This window comes from Oncorhynchus nerka, linkage group LG26 (genome assembly GCF_034236695.1).
Source record: "Oncorhynchus nerka isolate Pitt River linkage group LG26, Oner_Uvic_2.0, whole genome shotgun sequence".
Taxonomy (NCBI): domain Eukaryota; kingdom Metazoa; phylum Chordata; class Actinopteri; order Salmoniformes; family Salmonidae; genus Oncorhynchus; species Oncorhynchus nerka.
In genome coordinates, this window is record NC_088421.1 from 49,025,274 (window position 1) to 49,049,979 (window position 24,706).

Here is a 24,706-nt window from a genome sequence, read left to right on the forward strand (position 1 = left end):
GATGTTTATCGTTAGGTACATTGATGCTTATCGTTAGGTACATTGATGTTTATCGTTAGGTACATTGATGTTTATCGTTAGGTACATTGATGTTTATCATTGATGTTTAGGTACATTGATGTTTATCGTTAGGTACATTGATGTTTATCGTTAGGTACATTGATGTTTATCGTTAGGTACATTGATGTTTATCGTTAGGTACATTGATGTTTATCGTTAGGTACATTGATGTTTATCGTTAGGTACATTGATGTTTAGGTACATTGATGCTTATCGTTAGGTACATTGATGCTTATCGTTAGGTACATTGATGCTTATCGTTAGGTACATTGATGTTTAGGTACATTGATGTTTATCGTTAGGTACATTGATGTTTAGGTACATTGATGTTTATCGTTAGGTACATTGATGTTTATCGTTAGGTACATTGATGTTTAGGTACATTGATGTTTATCGTTAGGTACATTGATGTTTAGGTACATTGATGTTTAGGTACATTGATGTTTATCGTTAGGTACATTGATGTTTAGGTACATTGATGTTTATCGTTAGGTACATTGATGTTTATCGTTAGGTACATTGATGTTTAGGTACATTGATGTTTAGGTACATTGATGTTTAGGTACATTGATGTTTATCGTTAGGTACATTGATGTTTATCGTTAGGTACATTGATGTTTAGGTACATTGATGTTTATCGTTAGGTACATTGATGTTTAGGTACATTGATGTTTAGGTACATTGATGTTTAGGTACATTGATGTTTAGGTACATTGATGTTTAGGTACATTGATGTTTAGGTACATTTGTGCAACAATTGTGCTTTTGTTAAATCATCCCCCGTTTGGTGAGGTAGGCTGTGATTCACTGATAAATTAACAGGCACTGCATTAATTATATGCAACGCAGGACAAGCTAGTTACACTAGTAATATCATCAACCATGTGGAGTTAACTAGTGATTATGTGAAGATTGTTTTTTAACAGGTGTTCAGCCTGCCACACAGTCTACTCGTGGAGTGCAATGTAACCGACCAGAATCGGCATCCAAAAATGCAAATGATTGATTATGAAAACTTGAAATCGGCCCTAATCAATCGGTCGACCTCTAGTGTGTGTGTGTGTGTGTGTGTGTGTGTGTGTGTGTGTGTGTACCTGCGTGCTGGGCCTCTCCTCCCAGAGACAGTGATCCGACTATAGCAGGGTACAGGATGAGGTGTGGTGAGTCCTGGGCAACGCGACACAGCAGACTACAGATACTCTGTCTGATGTAAGCCTCTGGATGGTTCAGACGAGAGAACAGCTGGGGGATGATGCCTGGAGGGGAGAGGGGTTGAATTAGCAGGAGACAGAACAGCTGGAGGGGAGAGGGGTTGAATTAGCAGGAGACAGGAGAGAGAACAGCTGGAGGGGAGAGGGGTTGAATTAGCAGGAGACAGGAGAGAGAACAGCTGGAGGGGGAGAGGGGTTGAATTAGCAGGAGACAGGAGGGGAGAACAGCTGGAGGGGAGACAGAACAGCTGGAGGGGAGAGGGGTTGAATTAGCAGGAGACAGAACAGCTGGAGGGGAGAGGGGTTGAATTAGCAGGAGACAGAACAGCTGGAGGGGAGAGGGGTTGAATTAGCAGGAGACAGAACAGCTGGAGGGGAGAGGGGTTGAATTAGCAGGAGACAGAACAGCTGGAGGGGAGAGGGGTTGAATTAGCAGGAGAGAGAACAGCTGGAGGGGAGAGGGGTTGAATTAGCAGGAGACAGAACAGCTGGAGGGGAGAGGGGTTGAATTAGCAGGAGACAGGAGAGAGAACAGCTGGAGGGGAGAGGGGTTGAATTAGCAGGAGACAGGACAGCTGGAGGGGAGAGAACAGCTGGAGGGGGAGAGAGAACAGCTGGAGGGGAGAGAGAACAGCTGGAGGGGAGAGGGGAGGGGAGAATTAGCAGGAGACAGGAGAGAGAACAGCTGGAGGGGAGAGGGGTTGAATTAGCAGGAGACAGGACAGCTGGAGGGGGAGAGAGAACAGCTGGAGGGGAGAGAGAGAACAGCTGGAGGGGGAGAGGGGTTGAATTAGCAGGAGACAGGTCTGTGTGCTACCTCTCTAGGGGCCAGTGGGGGTCAGTGCGTTTTACCTCTCCAGGGGCCAGTGGGGGTCAGTGTGTTACCTCTAGGGGCCAGTGGGGGTCAGTGTGTTACCTCTCTAGGGGCCAGTGGGGGTCAGTGTGTGTTACCTCTCCAGGGGCCAGTGGGGGTCAGTGTGTTACCTCTCCAGGGGCCGGTGGTGGTCTGTGTGTGTGCTACCTCTCTAGGGGCCAGTGGGGGTCAGTGTGTGCTACCTCTCTAGGGGCCAGTGGGGGTCAGTGTGTTACCTCTCTCGGGGCCAGTGGGGGTCAGTGTGTTACCTCTCTAGGGGCCAGTGGGGGTCAGTGTGTTACCTCTCTAGGGGCCAGTGGGGGTCTGTGTGTGTTACCTCTCCAGGGGCGGTGGGGGCTGAGGCGAGCCCAAGCTCAAGCCCCTCCCTCAGCTCCCCGGCGTGCTTCACCAGCAGCCGTAGCAACCGCAGCGTCGCCATGACGATGATATCGTCGTTACTCTGCTTGCTGTTCTGATTGGTCAGCAGCAGCTTGGGGTCATCCTCATCGATGGGAACCTGACAGAGGAAGAAGAGAGACATGGAGGGATGGAGGAAGAGATGGGTGGATGTACAGTACCCCTGCCAGTCCCAATACCCCTGCCAGTCCCCTGCCAGTCCCAGTCCCCCTGCCAGTCCCAGTACCCCCTGCCAGTCCCAGTACCCCCTGCCAGTCCCAGTCCCCCCTGCCAGTCCCAGTACGCCCTGTCAGTCCCAGTAGGCCCTGCCAGTCCCAGTCCCCCCTGCCAGTCCCAGTCCCCCCTGCCAGTCCCAGTACGCCCTGCCAGTCCCAGTCCCCCCTGCCTGTTCCCCTGCCAGTCCCAGTCCCCCTGCCTGTTCCCCCTGCCAGTCCCAGTCCCCCTGCCTGTCCCCTGCCAGTCCCAGTCCCCCTGCCAGTCCCCCCTGCCAGTCCCCGTGCCAGTCCCAGTCCCCCCTGCCAGTCCCAGTCCCCCTGCCAGTCCCAGTAGGCCCTGCCAGTCCCAGTCCCCCTGCCAGTACCCCCTGCCAGTCCCAGTCCCCCTGCCAGTCCCAGTACGCCCTGCCAGTACCCCCTGCCAGTCCCAGTCCCCTGCCAGTCCCAGTCCCCCTGCCAGTCCCAGTCCCCCTGCCAGTCCCAGTACCCCTGCCAGTCCCAGTCCCCCTGCCAGTCCCAGTAGGCCCTGCCAGTCCCAGTCCCCCTGCCAGTCCCCTGCCAGTACCCCCTGCCAGTCCCAGTCCCCTGCCAGTCCCAGTCCGCCCTGCCAGTACCCCCTGCCAGTCCCAGTCCCCCTGCCAGTCCCAGTCCCCCTGCCAGTCCCAGTCCCCCTGCCAGTCCCAGTACCCCCTGCCAGTCCCAGTCCCCCTGCCAGTCCCAGTACGCCCTGCCAGTCCCAGTCCCAGTCCCCCCCCCTGCCAGTCCCAGTCCCCCCCTGCCAGTACGCCCTGCCAGTCCCAGTCCCCCTGCCAGTCCCAGTCCCCCTGCCAGTCCCAGTACCCCCAGTCCCCTGCCAGTCCCAGTCCCCCCTGCCAGTCCCAGTACCCCCTGCCAATCCCAGTCCCCCTGCCAATCCCAGTCCCCCTGCCAATCCCAGTCCCCCTGCCAATCCCAGTCCCCCTGGAGAGAGAGTGAGTTCCACCCACCTGTCCAGCGTTGAGTTTGAGGAAGGTGAAGTAGGCACCGCAGGAGACCCTGTAGAGACTGAAGATCCTGTCCACCACCCTCCTCCAGACCCGGATCAGACCCTCCATCACCCCACTACCCCCACCCTGGACCCCCTCCACCTGCTCCTCCAGCCAGGGACAGGCAGAGAGTAGCTGTCTCCAGATCACATCCACCATGTCATCCTCCTCCTCATCCTCCTGCTGCAGGGCCATGTCCTCATCCTGGAGGGAGAGAGAGGGGGTGGGGGAGAGAGAGAGAGAGAGAGGGGGCGAGAGAGAGGGGCGAGAGAGAGAGAGAGAGAGAGGGGGCGAGAGAGAGAGAGAGAGAGAGGGGGCGAGAGAGAGAGAGAGAGAGGGGCGAGAGAGAGAGAGAGAGGGCGAGAGAGAGAGAGAGAGGGCGAGAGAGAGAGAGAGGGCGAGAGAGAGAGAGAGGGCGAGGGCGAGAGAGAGAGAGAGAGAGAGAGAGAGGGCGAGAGAGAGAGAGAGAGAGAGAGAGAGGGGGCGAGAGAGAGGGAGAGAGAGAGAGGCGAGAGAGAGAGAGAGGAGGGCGAGAGAGAGAGGGGAGAGAGAGAGGGAGAGAGAGAGGGGGGAGAGAGAGAGAGAGAGAGGGGCGAGAGAGAGAGAGAGAGAGAGAGGAGGGGCGAGAGAGAGAGAGAGAGAGGAGGGGGAGAGAGAGAGAGAGAGAGGGGGGGAGAGAGAGAGAGGAGGGGGGAGAGAGAGGGGGATGGGGGAGAGAGAGAGAGAGGAGAGAGAGAGGGGGAGAGAGAGAGGGGGAGGGGGAGAGAGAGAGGGGGTGGGGGAGAGAGAGAGGGAGAGAGAGAGAAGGGGGTGGGAGAGAGAGAGAGAGAAGGGGGTGGGGGAGAGAGAGAGAGGGGGTGGGGGAGAGAGAGAGAAAGGGGGTGGGGGAGAGAGAGAGAAAGGGGGCAGGGGGAGAGAGAGAGAAAAGGGGCGGGGAGAGAGAGAGAAAGGGGGCGGGGGAGAGAGAGAGAAAGGGGGCAGGGGGAGAGAGAGAGAAAGGGGGCAGGGGGAGAGAGAAAGGGGGGCAGGGGGAGAGAGAGAGAGAAAGGGGCAGGGGGAGAGAGAGAGAAAGGGGGCAGGGGGAGAGAGAGAGAGAAAGGGGGCAGGGGGAGAGAGAGAGAAAGGGGGCAGGGGGAGAGAGAGAGAAAGGGGGCAGGAGGGAGAGAGAGAGAAAGGGGGCAGGAGGGAGAGAGAGAGAAAGGGGGCAGGGGGAGAGAGAGAGAAAGGGGCAGGGGGAGAGAGAGAGAAAGGGGGTGGGGGAGAGAGAGAGAGAGGGGGGGTGGGGAGTTATGAGCAGGCAGATGGTGAATCCCAAACCCAGACCTGCCAAGAGCCGCGTAATTCTAGAATTGTACCAAGTCTATACAGGGTTGGAATACTTTCCTGACAACATTCCATTCGACCTGGTAAACGTCACTAACATGTAAATAGAAGGAACACCAACAGCCTTTATTCTGGGAGGGGTTTGTCTGAACGCTGTTCGCTGGTTCAGACTTTGTAAAGGTGCTGATTGGATTTCTTTACAGCACATACATTATTTCAGATTTTCAAAATTGATAAAAAAATCTAAAATCTAGTGCCAAGGCATTTTAGAAACATTGCCTCCATAGCCAATACCTGACACTCATTCATTCCTCATCGCTCAGTCTTCTAAACTCCAGTTAACGCCAAGATGGTTATCTTTATTTTTCATTATACTTTTTGTGACGTGGATCATAATTACAGTTACAGTCTATCAGGTTGGGTGATCCTCGAGAATAAAAGAGGTAGAGACAGTCAGGAATCAAGGAAAGACTATAGAGTCAGGAATCAAGACTAGAGAGACTAAAAGAGATAGAGACAGTCAGGAATCAAGCCTAGAGAGACTAAAAGAGATAGAGACAGTCAGGAATCAAGACTAGAGAGACTAAAAGAGATAGAGACAGTCAGGAATCAAGACTAGAGACTAAGAGGTAGAGACAGTCAGGAATCAAGACTCAGGAATCAAGACTATAGAGTCTAAAAGAGGTAGAGAGTCAGGAACCAAGACTAGAGAGACTAAAAGAGGTAGAGAGATACATGGAAAGAGGCAGACACATACCAAGCCCCTGAGTTACGCAGTTCCATGTAGACTCAGTTCTAAACTTCTATCCTGGATGAACTACGATCTGTTCAGAACACTGGGAGAAAGTACGAGATGTGTACATACTAAAACAATAGTTACTAATTCATTCCTCATGAACACACACACCTGTATTCCAGCAGGTCGACACATGGCCTGACCCAGGATGCTGAAGATGTTCTCCTTGTCCTCCTCACTGGTGCATTCTGGGAGAAGCTCCTCGATCTCCTTCTTCTCTCCCGGGAGCAGGGGCACACCTTCACCTTGACTGGGGGGATGGAGGGAGGAGATGAGAGAGAGATGGGAGGAGTAAGGAACGGACGGACGTAGGGGAGGAGAGGTGAAAGGAGAGGGAGATGGGAGGAGAGAGAGGAGAAAGGAAGGGACGGACGTAGGGGAGGAGAGGTGAAAGGAGAGGGAGATGGGAGGAGAGAGAGGAGAAAGGAAGGGACGGACGTAGGGGAGGAGAGGTGAAAGGAGAGGGAGATGGGAGGAGAGAGAGGAGAAAGGAAGGGACGGACGTAGGGGAGGAGAGGTGAAAGGAGAGGGAGATGGGAGGAGAGAGAGGAGAAAGGAAGGGACGGACGTAGGGGAGGAGAGGTGAAAGGAGAGGGAGATGGGAGGAGAGAGAGGAGAAAGGAAGGGACGGACGTAGGGGAGGAGAGGTGAAAGGAGAGGGAGATGGGAGGAGAGAGAGGAGAAAGGAAGGGACGGACGTAGGGGAGGAGAGGTGAAAGGAGAGGGAGATGGGAGGAGAGAGAGGAGAAAGGAAGGGACGGACGTAGGGGAGGAGAGAGAGATGGGAGGAGAGAGAGGAGAAAGGAACAGACGGACATTTGGGAGGAGAGGTGAAAGGAGAGGGAGATGAGAGGAGACAGAGGGGAAAGAGGAATGTCAACATTGCATAAGAATTTAAAAAATAATGTTTAAATCAGCAACGGCTTCTACCACAGAACTCATCACGTCTATATTCATGTTATCAGCTTCTACCACAGAACGCACCACGTCTATATTCATGTTATCAGCTTCTACCACAGAACTCATCACGTCTATATTCATGTTATCAGCTTCTACCACAGAACTCATCACGTCTATATTCATGTTATCAGCTTCTACCACAGAACGCATCACGTCTATATTCATGTTATCAGCTTCTACCACAGAACTCATCACGTCTATATTCATGTTATCAGCTTCTACCACAGAACTCATCACGTCTATATTCATGTTATCAGCTTCTACCACAGAACTCATCACGTCTATATTCATGTTATCAGCTTCTACCACAGAACTCATCACGTCTATATTCATGTTATCAGCTTCTACCACAGAACTCATCACTCTATATTCATGTTATCAGCTTCTACCACAGAACGCATCACGTCATGTTATCAGCTTCTACCACAGAACGCACCACGTCATGTTATCAGCTTCTACCACAGAATGCATCACGTCTATATTCATGTTATCAGCTTCTACCACAGAACGCACAACGTCTATATTCATGTTATCAGCTTCTACCACAGAACGCACCACGTCATGTTATCAGCTTCTACCACAGAACGCACAACGTCTATATTCATGTTATCAGCTTCTACCACAGAACTCACCACGTCTGTATTCATGTTATCAGCTTCTACCACAGAACGCATCACGTCTATATTCATGTTATCAGCTTCTACCACAGAACGCACAACGTCATGTTATCAGCTTCTACCACAGAATGCATCACGTCTATATTCATGTTATCAGCTTCTACCACAGAACGCACAACGTCTATATTCATGTTATCAGCTTCTACCACAGAACGCACCACGTCATGTTATCAGCTTCTACCACAGAACGCACCTCGTCATGTTATCAGCTTCTACCACAGAACTCATCACGTCTATATTCATGTTATCAGCTTCTACCACAGAACTCATCACGTCTATATTCATGTTATCAGCTTCTACCACAGAACGCACAACGTCATGTTATCAGCTTCTACCACAGAATGCATCACGTCTATATTCATGTTATCAGCTTCTACCACAGAACGCACAACGTCTATATTCATGTTATCAGCTTCTACCACAGAACGCACCACGTCATGTTATCAGCTTCTACCACAGAACGCACCTCGTCATGTTATCAGCTTCTACCACAGAACTCATCACGTCTATATTCATGTTATCAGCTTCTACCACAGAACTCATCACGTCTATATTCATGTTATCAGCTTCTACCACAGAACTCATCACGTCTATATTCATGTTATCAGCTTCTACCACAGAACTCATCACGTCTATATTCATGTTATCAGCTTCTACCACAGAACGCACCTCGTCATGTTATCAGCTTCTACCACAGAACGCATCACGTCTATATTCATGTTATCAGCTTCTACCACAGAACGCATCAACGTCATGTTATCAGCTTCTACCACAGAATGCATCACGTCTATATTCATGTTATCAGCTTCTACCACAGAACGCATCAACGTCTATATTCATGTTATCAGCTTCTACCACAGAACGCACCACGTCATGTTATCAGCTTCTACCACAGAACGCACAACGTCTATATTCATGTTATCAGCTTCTACCACAGAACGCACAACGTCTATATTCATGTTATCAGCTTCTACCACAGAACGCATCACGTCTATATTCATGTTATCAGCTTCTACCACAGAACGCACAACGTCATGTTATCAGCTTCTACCACAGAATGCATCACGTCTATATTCATGTTATCAGCTTCTACCACAGAACGCACAACGTCTATATTCATGTTATCAGCTTCTACCACAGAACGCACCACGTCATGTTATCAGCTTCTACCACAGAACGCACAACGTCTATATTCATGTTATCAGCTTCTACCACAGAACGCACAACGTCTATATTCATGTTATCAGCTTCTACCACAGAACTCACCACGTCTGTATTCATGTTATCAGCTTCTACCACAGAACGCATCACGTCTATATTCATGTTATCAGCTTCTACCACAGAACGCACAACGTCATGTTATCAGCTTCTACCACAGAATGCATCACGTCTATATTCATGTTATCAGCTTCTACCACAGAACGCACAACGTCTATATTCATGTTATCAGCTTCTACCACAGAACGCACCACGTCATGTTATCAGCTTCTACCACAGAACGCACCTCGTCATGTTATCAGCTTCTACCACAGAACGCACCACGTCTATATTCATGTTATCAGCTTCTACCACAGAACGCACCACGTCATGTTATCAGCTTCTACCACAGAACTCACCACGTCATGTTATCAGCTTCTACCACAGAACGCACAACGTCTATATTCATGTTATCAGCTTCTACCACAGAACGCACGTCTATATTCATGTTATCAGCTTCTACCACAGAACGCACGTCTATATTCATGTTATCAGCTTCTACCACAGAACTCACCACGTCTGTATTCATGTTATCAGCTTCTACCACAGAACGCATCACGTCTATATTCATGTTATCAGCTTCTACCACAGAACGCATCACGTCATGTTATCAGCTTCTACCACAGAACGCATCACGTCATGTTATCAGCTTCTACCACAGAACGCATCACGTCATCTTATCAGCTTCTACCACAGAACGCATCACGTCATGTTATCAGCTTCTACCACAGAACGCATCACGTCATGTTATCAGCTTCTACCACAGAACGCATCACGTCATGTTATCAGCTTCTACCACAGAACTCACCACGTCTATATTCATGTTATCAGCTTCTACCACAGAACGCATCACGTCATGTTATCAGCTTCTACCACAGAACGCATCACGTCATGTTATCAGCTTCTACCACAGAACGCATCACGTCATGATATCAGCTTCTACCACAGAACGCACCACGTCTGTATTCATGTTATCAGCTTCTACCACAGAACGCATCACGTCTATATTCATGTTATCAGCTTCTACCACAGAACGCATCACGTCTATATTCATGTTATCAGCTTCTACCACAGAACGCATCACGTCTATATTCATGTTATCAGCTTCTACCACAGAACGCACCACGTCATGTTATCAGCTTCTACCACAGAACGCATCACGTCTATATTCATGTTATCAGCTTCTACCACAGAACGCACCACGTCTATATTCATGTTATCAGCTTCTACCACAGAACGCACCACGTCTATATTCATGTTATCAGCTTCTACCACAGAACGCATCACGTCTATATTCATGTTATCAGCTTCTACCACAGAACTCACCACGTCTATATTCATGTTATCAGCTTCTACCACAGAACGCATCACGTCTATATTCATGTTATCAGCTTCTACCACAGAACTCACCACGTCTATATTCATGTTATCAGCTTCTACCACAGAACGCACCACGTCTATATTCATGTTATCAGCTTCTACCACAGAACGCATCAGGTCATGTTATCAGCTTCTACCACAGAACGCACCTCGTCATGTTATCAGCTTCTACCACAGAACGCACCACGTCTATATTCATGTTATCAGCTTCTACCACAGAACGCATCACGTCTATATTCATGTTATCAGCTTCTACCACAGAACGCATCACGTCTATATTCATGTTATCAGCTTCTACCACAGAACGCATCACGTCTATATTCATGTTATCAGCTTCTACCACAGAACGCATCACGTCATGTTATCAGCTTCTACCACAGAACTCATCACGTCTATATTCATGTTATCAGCTTCTACCACAGAACGCATCACGTCTATATTCATGTTATCAGCTTCTACCACAGAACGCATCACGTCTATATTCATGTTATCAGCTTCTACCACAGAACGCACCACGTCATGTTATCAGCTTCTACCACAGAACGCATCACGTCATGTTATCAGCTTCTACCACAGAACGCATCACGTCTATATTCATGTTATCAGCTTCTACCACAGAACGCATCACGTCATGTTATCAGCTTCTACCACAGAACGCATCACGTCTGTATTCATGTTATCAGCTTCTACCACAGAACGCACAACGTCATGTTATCAGCTTCTACCACAGAACGCACCACGTCATGTTATCAGCTTCTACCACAGAACGCATCACGTCTATATTCATGTTATCAGCTTCTACCACAGAACGCATCACGTCATGTTATCAGCTTCTACCACAGAACGCATCACGTCTGTATTCATGTTATCAGCTTCTACCACAGAACGCACAACGTCTATATTCATGTTATCAGCTTCTACCACAGAACGCACAACGTCTATATTCATGTTATCAGCTTCTACCACAGAACGCACCACGTCATGTTATCAGCTTCTACCACAGAACGCATCACGTCTATATTCATGTTATCAGCTTCTACCACAGAACGCATCACGTCTGTATTCATGTTATCAGCTTCTAGACAGAACGCATCACGTCTATATTCATGTTATCAGCTTCTACCACAGAACGCACCTCGTCATGTTATCAGCTTCTACCACAGAACGCATCACGTCTGTATTCATGTTATCAGCTTCTACCACAGAACGCACAACGTCTATATTCATGTTATCAGCTTCTACCACAGAACGCATCACGTCATGTTATCAGCTTCTACCACAGAACGCATCACGTCATGTTATCAGCTTCTACCACAGAACGCATCACGTCATGTTATCAGCTTCTACCACAGAACGCATCACGTCTATATTCATGTTATCAGCTTCTACCACAGAACGCATCACGTCTATATTCATGTTATCAGCTTCTACCACAGAACTCACCACATCTATATTCATGTTATCAGCTTCTACCACAGAACGCATCACGTCTATATTCATGTTATCAGCTTCTACCACAGAACGCACCACGTCATGTTATCAGCTTCTACCACAGAACGCACCACGTAATGTTATCAGCTTCTACCACAGAACGCATCACGTCTATATTCATGTTATCAGCTTCTACCACAGAACGCACCACGTCTATATTCATGTTATCAGCTTCTACCACAGAACGCATCACGTCTATATTCATGTTATCAGCTTCTACCACAGAACGCATCACGTCTATATTCATGTTATCAGCTTCTACCACAGAATGCATCACGTCTATATTCATGTTATCAGCTTCTACCACAGAACGCATCACGTCTATATTCATGTTATCAGCTTCTACCACAGAACGCACAACGTCATGTTATCAGCTTCTACCACAGAACGCACCACGTCATGTTATCAGCTTCTACCACAGAACGCATCACGTCTGTATTCATGTTATCAGCTTCTACCACAGAACGCATCACGTCTATATTCATGTTATCAGCTTCTACCACAGAACGCACAACGTCTATATTCATGTTATCAGCTTCTACCACAGAACGCACCACGTCATGTTATCAGCTTCTACCACAGAACGCATCACGTCTATATTCATGTTATCAGCTTCTACCACAGAACGCATCACGTCTGTATTCATGTTATCAGCTTCTACCACAGAACTCATCACGTCTATATTCATGTTATCAGCTTCTACCACAGAACTCATCACGTCTATATTCATGTTATCAGCTTCTACCACAGAACGCACCTCGTCATGTTATCAGCTTCTACCACAGAACGCATCACGTCTATATTCATGTTATCAGCTTCTACCACAGAACGCACAACGTCATGTTATCAGCTTCTACCACAGAATGCATCACGTCTATATTCATGTTATCAGCTTCTACCACAGAACGCACAACGTCTATATTCATGTTATCAGCTTCTACCACAGAACGCACCACGTCATGTTATCAGCTTCTACCACAGAACGCACAACGTCTATATTCATGTTATCAGCTTCTACCACAGAACGCACAACGTCTATATTCATGTTATCAGCTTCTACCACAGAACGCATCACGTCTATATTCATGTTATCAGCTTCTACCACAGAACGCACAACGTCATGTTATCAGCTTCTACCACAGAATGCATCACGTCTATATTCATGTTATCAGCTTCTACCACAGAACGCACAACGTCTATATTCATGTTATCAGCTTCTACCACAGAACGCACCTACGTCATGTTATCAGCTTCTACCACAGAACGCACAACGTCTATATTCATGTTATCAGCTTCTACCACAGAACGCACAACGTCTATATTCATGTTATCAGCTTCTACCACAGAACTCACCACGTCTGTATTCATGTTATCAGCTTCTACCACAGAACGCATCACGTCTATATTCATGTTATCAGCTTCTACCACAGAACGCATCACGTCATGTTATCAGCTTCTACCACAGAATGCATCACGTCTATATTCATGTTATCAGCTTCTACCACAGAACGCACAACGTCTATATTCATGTTATCAGCTTCTACCACAGAACGCACCACGTCATGTTATCAGCTTCTACCACAGAACGCACCTCGTCATGTTATCAGCTTCTACCACAGAACGCACCACGTCTATATTCATGTTATCAGCTTCTACCACAGAACGCACCACGTCATGTTATCAGCTTCTACCACAGAACTCACCACGTCATGTTATCAGCTTCTACCACAGAACGCACAACGTCTATATTCATGTTATCAGCTTCTACCACAGAACGCACGTCTATATTCATGTTATCAGCTTCTACCACAGAACGCATCACGTCTATATTCATGTTATCAGCTTCTACCACAGAACGCATCACGTCATGTTATCAGCTTCTACCACAGAACGCATCACGTCATGTTATCAGCTTCTACCACAGAACGCATCACGTCATCTTATCAGCTTCTACCACAGAACGCATCACGTCATGTTATCAGCTTCTACCACAGAACGCATCACGTCATGTTATCAGCTTCTACCACAGAACGCATCACGTCATGTTATCAGCTTCTACCACAGAACTCACCACGTCTATATTCATGTTATCAGCTTCTACCACAGAACGCATCACGTCATGTTATCAGCTTCTACCACAGAACGCATCACGTCATGTTATCAGCTTCTACCACAGAACGCATCACGTCATGATATCAGCTTCTACCACAGAACGCACCACGTCTGTATTCATGTTATCAGCTTCTACCACAGAACGCATCACGTCTATATTCATGTTATCAGCTTCTACCACAGAACGCATCACGTCTATATTCATGTTATCAGCTTCTACCACAGAACGCATCACGTCTATATTCATGTTATCAGCTTCTACCACAGAACGCACCACGTCATGTTATCAGCTTCTACCACAGAACGCATCACGTCTATATTCATGTTATCAGCTTCTACCACAGAACGCACCACGTCTATATTCATGTTATCAGCTTCTACCACAGAACGCACCACGTCTATATTCATGTTATCAGCTTCTACCACAGAACGCATCACGTCTATATTCATGTTATCAGCTTCTACCACAGAACTCACCACGTCTATATTCATGTTATCAGCTTCTACCACAGAACGCATCACGTCTATATTCATGTTATCAGCTTCTACCACAGAACTCACCACGTCTATATTCATGTTATCAGCTTCTACCACAGAACGCACCACGTCTATATTCATGTTATCAGCTTCTACCACAGAACGCATCAGGTCATGTTATCAGCTTCTACCACAGAACGCACCTCGTCATGTTATCAGCTTCTACCACAGAACGCACCACGTCTATATTCATGTTATCAGCTTCTACCACAGAACGCATCACGTCTATATTCATGTTATCAGCTTCTACCACAGAACGCATCACGTCTATATTCATGTTATCAGCTTCTACCACAGAACGCATCACGTCTATATTCATGTTATCAGCTTCTACCACAGAACGCATCACGTCATGTTATCAGCTTCTACCACAGAACTCATCACGTCTATATTCATGTTATCAGCTTCTACCACAGAACGCATCACGTCTATATTCATGTTATCAGCTTCTACCACAGAACGCATCACGTCTATATTCATGTTATCAGCTTCTACCACAGAACGCATCACGTCTATATTCATGTTATCAGCTTCTACCACAGAACGCATCACGTCTATATTCATGTTATCAGCTTCTACCACAGAACGCACCACGTCATGTTATCAGCTTCTACCACAGAACGCATCACGTCATGTTATCAGCTTCTACCACAGAACGCATCACGTCTATATTCATGTTATCAGCTTCTACCACAGAACGCATCACGTCATGTTATCAGCTTCTACCACAGAACGCATCACGTCTGTATTCATGTTATCAGCTTCTACCACAGAACGCACAACGTCATGTTATCAGCTTCTACCACAGAACGCACCACGTCATGTTATCAGCTTCTACCACAGAACGCATCACGTCTATATTCATGTTATCAGCTTCTACCACAGAACGCATCACGTCATGTTATCAGCTTCTACCACAGAACGCATCACGTCTGTATTCATGTTATCAGCTTCTACCACAGAACGCATCAACGTCTATATTCATGTTATCAGCTTCTACCACAGAACGCTGCGTCTATATTCATGTTATCAGCTTCTACCACAGAACGCACCACGTCATGTTATCAGCTTCTACCACAGAACGCATCACGTCTATATTCATGTTATCAGCTTCTACCACAGAACGCATCACGTCTGTATTCATGTTATCAGCTTCTACCACAGAACGCATCACGTCTATATTCATGTTATCAGCTTCTACCACAGAACGCACCTCGTCATGTTATCAGCTTCTACCACAGAACGCATCACGTCTGTATTCATGTTATCAGCTTCTACCACAGAACGCACAACGTCTATATTCATGTTATCAGCTTCTACCACAGAACGCATCACGTCATGTTATCAGCTTCTACCACAGAACGCATCACGTCATGTTATCAGCTTCTACCACAGAACGCATCACGTCATGTTATCAGCTTCTACCACAGAACGCATCACGTCATGTTATCAGCTTCTACCACAGAACGCATCACGTCTATATTCATGTTATCAGCTTCTACCACAGAACTCACCACATCTATATTCATGTTATCAGCTTCTACCACAGAACGCATCACGTCTATATTCATGTTATCAGCTTCTACCACAGAACGCATCACGTCTATATTCATGTTATCAGCTTCTACCACAGAACGCATCACGTCTATATTCATGTTATCAGCTTCTACCACAGAACGCACCACGTCATGTTATCAGCTTCTACCACAGAACGCACCACGTAATGTTATCAGCTTCTACCACAGAACGCATCACGTCTATATTCATGTTATCAGCTTCTACCACAGAACGCACCACGTCTATATTCATGTTATCAGCTTCTACCACAGAACGCATCACGTCTATATTCATGTTATCAGCTTCTACCACAGAACGCATCACGTCTATATTCATGTTATCAGCTTCTACCACAGAATGCATCACGTCTATATTCATGTTATCAGCTTCTACCACAGAACGCATCACGTCTATATTCATGTTATCAGCTTCTACCACAGAACGCACAACGTCATGTTATCAGCTTCTACCACAGAACACCACGTCATGTTATCAGCTTCTACCACAGAACGCATCACGTCTGTATTCATGTTATCAGCTTCTACCACAGAACGCACAACGTCTATATTCATGTTATCAGCTTCTACCACAGAACGCACAACGTCTATATTCATGTTATCAGCTTCTACCACAGAACGCACCACGTCATGTTATCAGCTTCTACCACAGAACGATCACGTCTATATTCATGTTATCAGCTTCTACCACAGAACGCATCACGTCTGTATTCATGTTATCAGCTTCTACCACAGAACGCACCTCGTCATGTTATCAGCTTCTACCACAGAACGCATCACGTCTGTATTCATGTTATCAGCTTCTACCACAGAACGCACAACGTCTATATTCATGTTATCAGCTTCTACCACAGAACGCATCACGTCATGTTATCAGCTTCTACCACAGAACGCATCACGTCATGTTATCAGCTTCTACCACAGAACGCATCACGTCATGTTATCAGCTTCTACCACAGAACGCATCACGTCTATATTCATGTTATCAGCTTCTACCACAGAACGCATCACGTCTATATTCATGTTATCAGCTTCTACCACAGAACGCATCACGTCTATATTCATGTTATCAGCTTCTACCACAGAACTCACCACATCTATATTCATGTTATCAGCTTCTACCACAGAACGCATCACGTCTATATTCATGTTATCAGCTTCTACCACAGAACGCATCACGTCTATATTCATGTTATCAGCTTCTACCACAGAACGCATCACGTCTATATTCATGTTATCAGCTTCTACCACAGAACGCACCACGTCATGTTATCAGCTTCTACCACAGAACGCACCACGTAATGTTATCAGCTTCTACCACAGAACGCATCACGTCTATATTCATGTTATCAGCTTCTACCACAGAACGCACCACGTCTATATTCATGTTATCAGCTTCTACCACAGAACGCATCACGTCTATATTCATGTTATCAGCTTCTACCACAGAACGCATCACGTCTATATTCATGTTATCAGCTTCTACCACAGAATGCATCACGTCTATATTCATGTTATCAGCTTCTACCACAGAACGCATCACGTCTATATTCATGTTATCAGCAGAGATAGCCTGCAAAGTAATGTCATACTTTCCAGGTCCATACCCAAACAGTTCGAACTACTAATTTTGAAAATTACCCTCTCCAGAAATAAGTCTCTCACTGTTGCCGCCTGCTACCGACCACCCTCAGCTCCCAGCTGTGCCCTGGACACCATTTGTGAATTGATCGCCCCCCATCTAGCTTCAGAGTTTGTTCTGTTAGGTTCTACCACAGAACGCATCACGTCTATATTCATGTTATCAGCTTCTACCACAGAACGCATCACGTCTATATTCATGTTATCAGCTTCTACCACAGAACGCATCACGTCTATATTCATGTTATCAGCTTCTACCACAGAACGCATCACGTCTATATTCATGTTATCAGCTTCTACCACAGAACGCATCACGTCTATATTCATGTTATCAGCTTCTACCACAGAACGCATCACGTCTATATTCATGTTATCAGCTTCTACCACAGAACGCATCACGTCATGTTATCAGCTTCTACCACAGAACGCACCACGTCTATATTCATGTTATCAGCTTCTACCACAGAACGCACCACGTCTATATTCATGTTATCAGCTTCTACCACAGAACGCATCACGTCTATATTCATGTTATCAGCTTCTACCACAGAACGCATCACGTCTATATTCATGTTATCAGCTTCTACCACAGAACTCACCACATCTATATTCATGTTATCAGCTTCTACCACAGAACGCATCACGTCTATATTCATGTTATCAGCTTCTACCACAGAACGCATCACGTCTATATTCATGTTATCAGCTTCTACCACAGAACGCATCACGTCTATATTCATGTTATCAGCTTCTACCACAGAACGCACCACGTCATGTTATCAGCTTCTACCACAGAACGCACCACGTAATGTTATCAGCTTCTACCACAGAACGCATCGTCTATATTCATGTTATCAGCTTCTACCACAGAACGCACCACGTCTATATTCATGTTATCAGCTTCTACCACAGAACGCATCACGTCTATATTCATGTTATCAGCTTCTACCACAGAATGCATCACGTCTATATTCATGTTATCAGCTTCTACCACAGAACGATCACGCGTATATTCATGTTATCAGCTTCTACCACAGAACGCACAACGTCATGTTATCAGCTTCTACCACAGAACGCACCACGTCATGTTATCAGCTTCTACCACAGAACGCATCACGTCTGTATTCATGTTATCAGCTTCTACCACAGAACGCACAACGTCTATATTCATGTTATCAGCTTCTACCACAGAACGCACAACGTCTATATTCATGTTATCAGCTTCTACCACAGAACGCACCACGTCATGTTATCAGCTTCTACCACAGAACGCATCACGTCTATATTCATGTTATCAGCTTCTACCACAGAACGCATCACGCCTGTATTCATGTTATCAGCTTCTACCACAGAACTCATCACGTCTATATTCATGTTATCAGCTTCTACCACAGAACTCATCACGTCTATATTCATGTTATCAGCTTCTACCACAGAACGCACCTCGTCATGTTATCAGCTTCTACCACAGAACGCATCACGTCTATATTCATGTTATCAGCTTCTACCACAGAACGCACAACGTCATGTTATCAGCTTCTACCACAGAATGCATCACGTCTATATTCATGTTATCAGCTTCTACCACAGAACGCACAACGTCTATATTCATGTTATCAGCTTCTACCACAGAACGCACCACGTCATGTTATCAGCTTCTACCACAGAACGCACAACGTCTATATTCATGTTATCAGCTTCTACCACAGAACGCACAACGTCTATATTCATGTTATCAGCTTCTACCACAGAACGCATCACGTCTATATTCATGTTATCAGCTTCTACCACAGAACGCACAACGTCATGTTATCAGCTTCTACCACAGAATGCATCACGTCTATATTCATGTTATCAGCTTCTACCACAGAACGCACAACGTCTATATTCATGTTATCAGCTTCTACCACAGAACGCACCACGTCATGTTATCAGCTTCTACCACAGAACGCACAACGCCTATATTCATGTTATCAGCTTCTACCACAGAACGCACAACGTCTATATTCATGTTATCAGCTTCTACCACAGAACTCACCACGTCTGTATTCATGTTATCAGCTTCTACCACAGAACGCATCACGTCTATATTCATGTTATCAGCTTCTACCACAGAACGCACAACGCCATGTTATCAGCTTCTACCACAGAATGCATCACGTCTATATTCATGTTATCAGCTTCTACCAGAACGCACAACGTCTATATTCATGTTATCAGCTTCTACCACAGAACGCACCACGTCATGTTATCAGCTTCTACCACAGAACGCACCTCGTCATGTTATCAGCTTCTACCACAGAACGCACCACGTCTATATTCATGTTATCAGCTTCTACCACAGAACGCACCACGTCATGTTATCAGCTTCTACCACAGAACTCACCACGTCATGTTATCAGCTTCTACCACAGAACGCACAACGTCTATATTCATGTTATCAGCTTCTACCACAGAACGCACGTCTATATTCATGTTATCAGCTTCTACCACAGAACGCATCACGTCTATATTCATGTTATCAGCTTCTACCACAGAACGCATCACGTCATGTTATCAGCTTCTACCACAGAACGCATCACGTCATGTTATCAGCTTCTACCACAGAACGCATCACGTCATCTTATCAGCTTCTACCACAGAACGCATCACGTCATGTTATCAGCTTCTACCACAGAACGCATCACGTCATGTTATCAGCTTCTACCACAGAACGCATCACGTCATGTTATCAGCTTCTACCACAGAACTCACCACGTCTATATTCATGTTATCAGCTTCTACCACAGAACGCATCACGTCATGTTATCAGCTTCTACCACAGAACGCATCACGTCATGTTATCAGCTTCTACCACAGAACGCATCACGTCATGATATCAGCTTCTACCACAGAACGCACCACGTCTGTATTCATGTTATCAGCTTCTACCACAGAACGCATCACGTCTATATTCATGTTATCAGCTTCTACCACAGAACGCATCACGTCTATATTCATGTTATCAGCTTCTACCACAGAACGCATCACGTCTATATTCATGTTATCAGCTTCTACCACAGAACGCACCACGTCATGTTATCAGCTTCTACCACAGAACGCATCACGTCTATATTCATGTTATCAGCTTCTACCACAGAACGCACCACGTCTATATTCATGTTATCAGCTTCTACCACAGAACGCACCACGTCTATATTCATGTTATCAGCTTCTACCACAGAACGCATCACGTCTATATTCATGTTATCAGCTTCTACCACAGAACTCACCACGTCTATATTCATGTTATCAGCTTCTACCACAGAACGCATCACGTCTATATTCATGTTATCAGCTTCTACCACAGAACTCACCACGTCTATATTCATGTTATCAGCTTCTACCACAGAACGCACCACGTCTATATTCATGTTATCAGCTTCTACCACAGAACGCACAACGTCATGTTATCAGCTTCTACCACAGAACGCACCACGTCATGTTATCAGCTTCTACCACAGAACGCATCACGTCTATATTCATGTTATCAGCTTCTACCACAGAACGCATCACGTCATGTTATCAGCTTCTACCACAGAACGCATCACGTCTGTATTCATGTTATCAGCTTCTACCACAGAACGCACAACGTCTATATTCATGTTATCAGCTTCTACCACAGAACGCACAACGTCTATATTCATGTTATCAGCTTCTACCACAGAACGCACCACGTCATGTTATCAGCTTCTACCACAGAACGCATCACGTCTATATTCATGTTATCAGCTTCTACCACAGAACGCATCACGTCTGTATTCATGTTATCAGCTTCTACCACAGAACGCATCACGTCTATATTCATGTTATCAGCTTCTACCACAGAACGCACCTCGTCATGTTATCAGCTTCTACCACAGAACGCATCACGTCTGTATTCATGTTATCAGCTTCTACCACAGAACGCACAACGTCTATATTCATGTTATCAGCTTCTACCACAGAACGCATCACGTCATGTTATCAGCTTCTACCACAGAACGCATCACGTCATGTTATCAGCTTCTACCACAGAACGCATCACGTCATGTTATCAGCTTCTACCACAGAACGCATCACGTCATGTTATCAGCTTCTACCACAGAACGCATCACGTCTATATTCATGTTATCAGCTTCTACCACAGAACTCACCACATCTATATTCATGTTATCAGCTTCTACCACAGAACGCATCACGTCTATATTCATGTTATCAGCTTCTACCACAGAACGCATCACGTCTATATTCATGTTATCAGCTTCTACCACAGAACGCATCACGTCTATATTCATGTTATCAGCTTCTACCACAGAACGCACCACGTCATGTTATCAGCTTCTACCACAGAACGCACCACGTAATGTTATCAGCTTCTACCACAGAACGCATCACGTCTATATTCATGTTATCAGCTTCTACCACAGAACGCACAACCTCTATATTCATGTTATCAGCTTCTACCACAGAACGCAATATTCATGTTATCAGCTTCTACCACAGAACGCATCACGTCTATATTCATGTTATCAGCTTCTACCACAGAATGCATCACGTCTATATTCATGTTATCAGCTTCTACCACAGAACGCATCACGTCTATATTCATGTTATCAGCTTCTACCACAGAACGCACAACGTCATGTTATCAGCTTCTACCACAGAACGCACCACGTCATGTTATCAGCTTCTACCACAGAACGCATCACGTCTGTATTCATGTTATCAGCTTCTACCACAGAACAACGTCTATATTCATGTTATCAGCTTCTACCACAGAACGCACAACGTCTGTATTCATGTTATCAGCTTCTACCACAGAACTCACCACGTCATGTTATCAGCTTCTACCACAGAACGCATCACGTCTATATTCATGTTATCAGCTTCTACCACAGAACGCATCACGTCTGTATTCATGTTATCAGCTTCTACCACAGAACGCACCTCGTCATGTTATCAGCTTCTACCACAGAACGCATCACGTCTGTATTCATGTTATCAGCTTCTACCACAGAACGCACAACGTCTATATTCATGTTATCAGCTTCTACCACAGAACGCATCACGTCATGTTATCAGCTTCTACCACAGAACGCATCACGTCATGTTATCAGCTTCTACCACAGAACGCATCACGTCATGTTATCAGCTTCTACCACAGAACGCATCACGTCTATATTCATGTTATCAGCTTCTACCACAGAACGCATCACGTCTATATTCATGTTATCAGCTTCTACCACAGAACGCATCACGTCTATATTCATGTTATCAGCTTCTACCACAGAACTCACCACATCTATATTCATGTTATCAGCTTCTACCACAGAACGCATCACGTCTATATTCATGTTATCAGCTTCTACCACAGAACGCATCACGTCTATATTCATGTTATCAGCTTCTACCACAGAACGCATCACGTCTATATTCATGTTATCAGCTTCTACCACAGAACGCACCACGTCATGTTATCAGCTTCTACCACAGAACGCACCACGTAATGTTATCAGCTTCTACCACAGAACGCATCACGTCTATATTCATGTTATCAGCTTCTACCACAGAACGCACCACGTCTATATTCATGTTATCAGCTTCTACCACAGAACGCATCACGTCTATATTCATGTTATCAGCTTCTACCACAGAACGCATCACGTCTATATTCATGTTATCAGCTTCTACCACAGAATGCATCACGTCTATATTCATGTTATCAGCTTCTACCACAGAACGCATCACGTCTATATTCATGTTATCAGCAGAGATAGCCTGCAAAGTAATGTCATACTTTCCAGGTCCATACCCAAACAGTTCGAACTACTAATTTTGAAAATTACCCTCTCCAGAAATAAGTCTCTCACTGTTGCCAGCTTCTACCGACCACCCTCAGCTCCCAGCTGTGCCCTGACACCATTTGTGAATTGATCATCTAGCTTCAGAGTTTGTTCTGTTAGGTTCTACCACAGAACGCATCACGTCTATATTCATGTTATCAGCTTCTACCACAGAACGCATCACGTCTATATTCATGTTATCAGCTTCTACCACAGAACGCATCACGTCTATATTCATGTTATCAGCTTCTACCACAGAACGCATCACGTCTATATTCATGTTATCAGCTTCTACCACAGAACGCATCACGTCTATATTCATGTTATCAGCTTCTACCACAGAACGCATCACGTCTATATTCATGTTATCAGCTTCTACCACAGAACGCATCACGTCATGTTATCAGCTTCTACCACAGAACGCACCACGTCTATATTCATGTTATCAGCTTCTACCACAGAACGCACCACGTCTATATTCATGTTATCAGCTTCTACCACAGAACGCATCACGTCTATATTCATGTTATCAGCTTCTACCACAGAACGCATCACGTCTATATTCATGTTATCAGCTTCTACCACAGAACTCACCACATCTATATTCATGTTATCAGCTTCTACCACAGAACGCATCACGTCTATATTCATGTTATCAGCTTCTACCACAGAACGCATCACGTCTATATTCATGTTATCAGCTTCTACCACAGAACGCATCACGTCTATATTCATGTTATCAGCTTCTACCACAGAACGCACCACGTCATGTTATCAGCTTCTACCACAGAACGCACCACGTAATGTTATCAGCTTCTACCACAGAACGCATCACGTCTATATTCATGTTATCAGCTTCTACCACAGAACGCACCACGTCTATATTCATGTTATCAGCTTCTACCACAGAACGCATCACGTCTATATTCATGTTATCAGCTTCTACCACAGAATGCATCACGTCTATATTCATGTTATCAGCTTCTACCACAGAACGCATCACGTCTATATTCATGTTATCAGCTTCTACCACAGAACGCACAACGTCATGTTATCAGCTTCTACCACAGAACGCACCACGTCATGTTATCAGCTTCTACCACAGAACGCATCACGTCTGTATTCATGTTATCAGCTTCTACCACAGAACGCACAACGTCTATATTCATGTTATCAGCTTCTACCACAGAACGCACAACGTCTATATTCATGTTATCAGCTTCTACCACAGAACGCACCACGTCATGTTATCAGCTTCTACCACAGAACGCATCACGTCTATATTCATGTTATCAGCTTCTACCACAGAACGC

General features: G+C 45.7%; 1 protein-coding gene across 1 annotated transcript in view; it reads right to left on the bottom strand.

Moving 5' to 3' along the window:
- The window catches only part of LOC135564791 (serine/threonine-protein kinase SMG1-like), a 137,286-nt gene that overhangs the window by 73,073 nt on the left and 39,507 nt on the right, over positions 1-24,706 (bottom strand). The window contains 5 exon segments of the mRNA XM_065010850.1: positions 1,155-1,316; positions 2,256-2,277; positions 2,483-2,641; positions 3,743-3,985; positions 6,012-6,150. Of these exon segments, the coding sequence (XP_064866922.1) occupies positions 1,155-1,316; positions 2,256-2,277; positions 2,483-2,641; positions 3,743-3,985; positions 6,012-6,150 (725 nt within the window).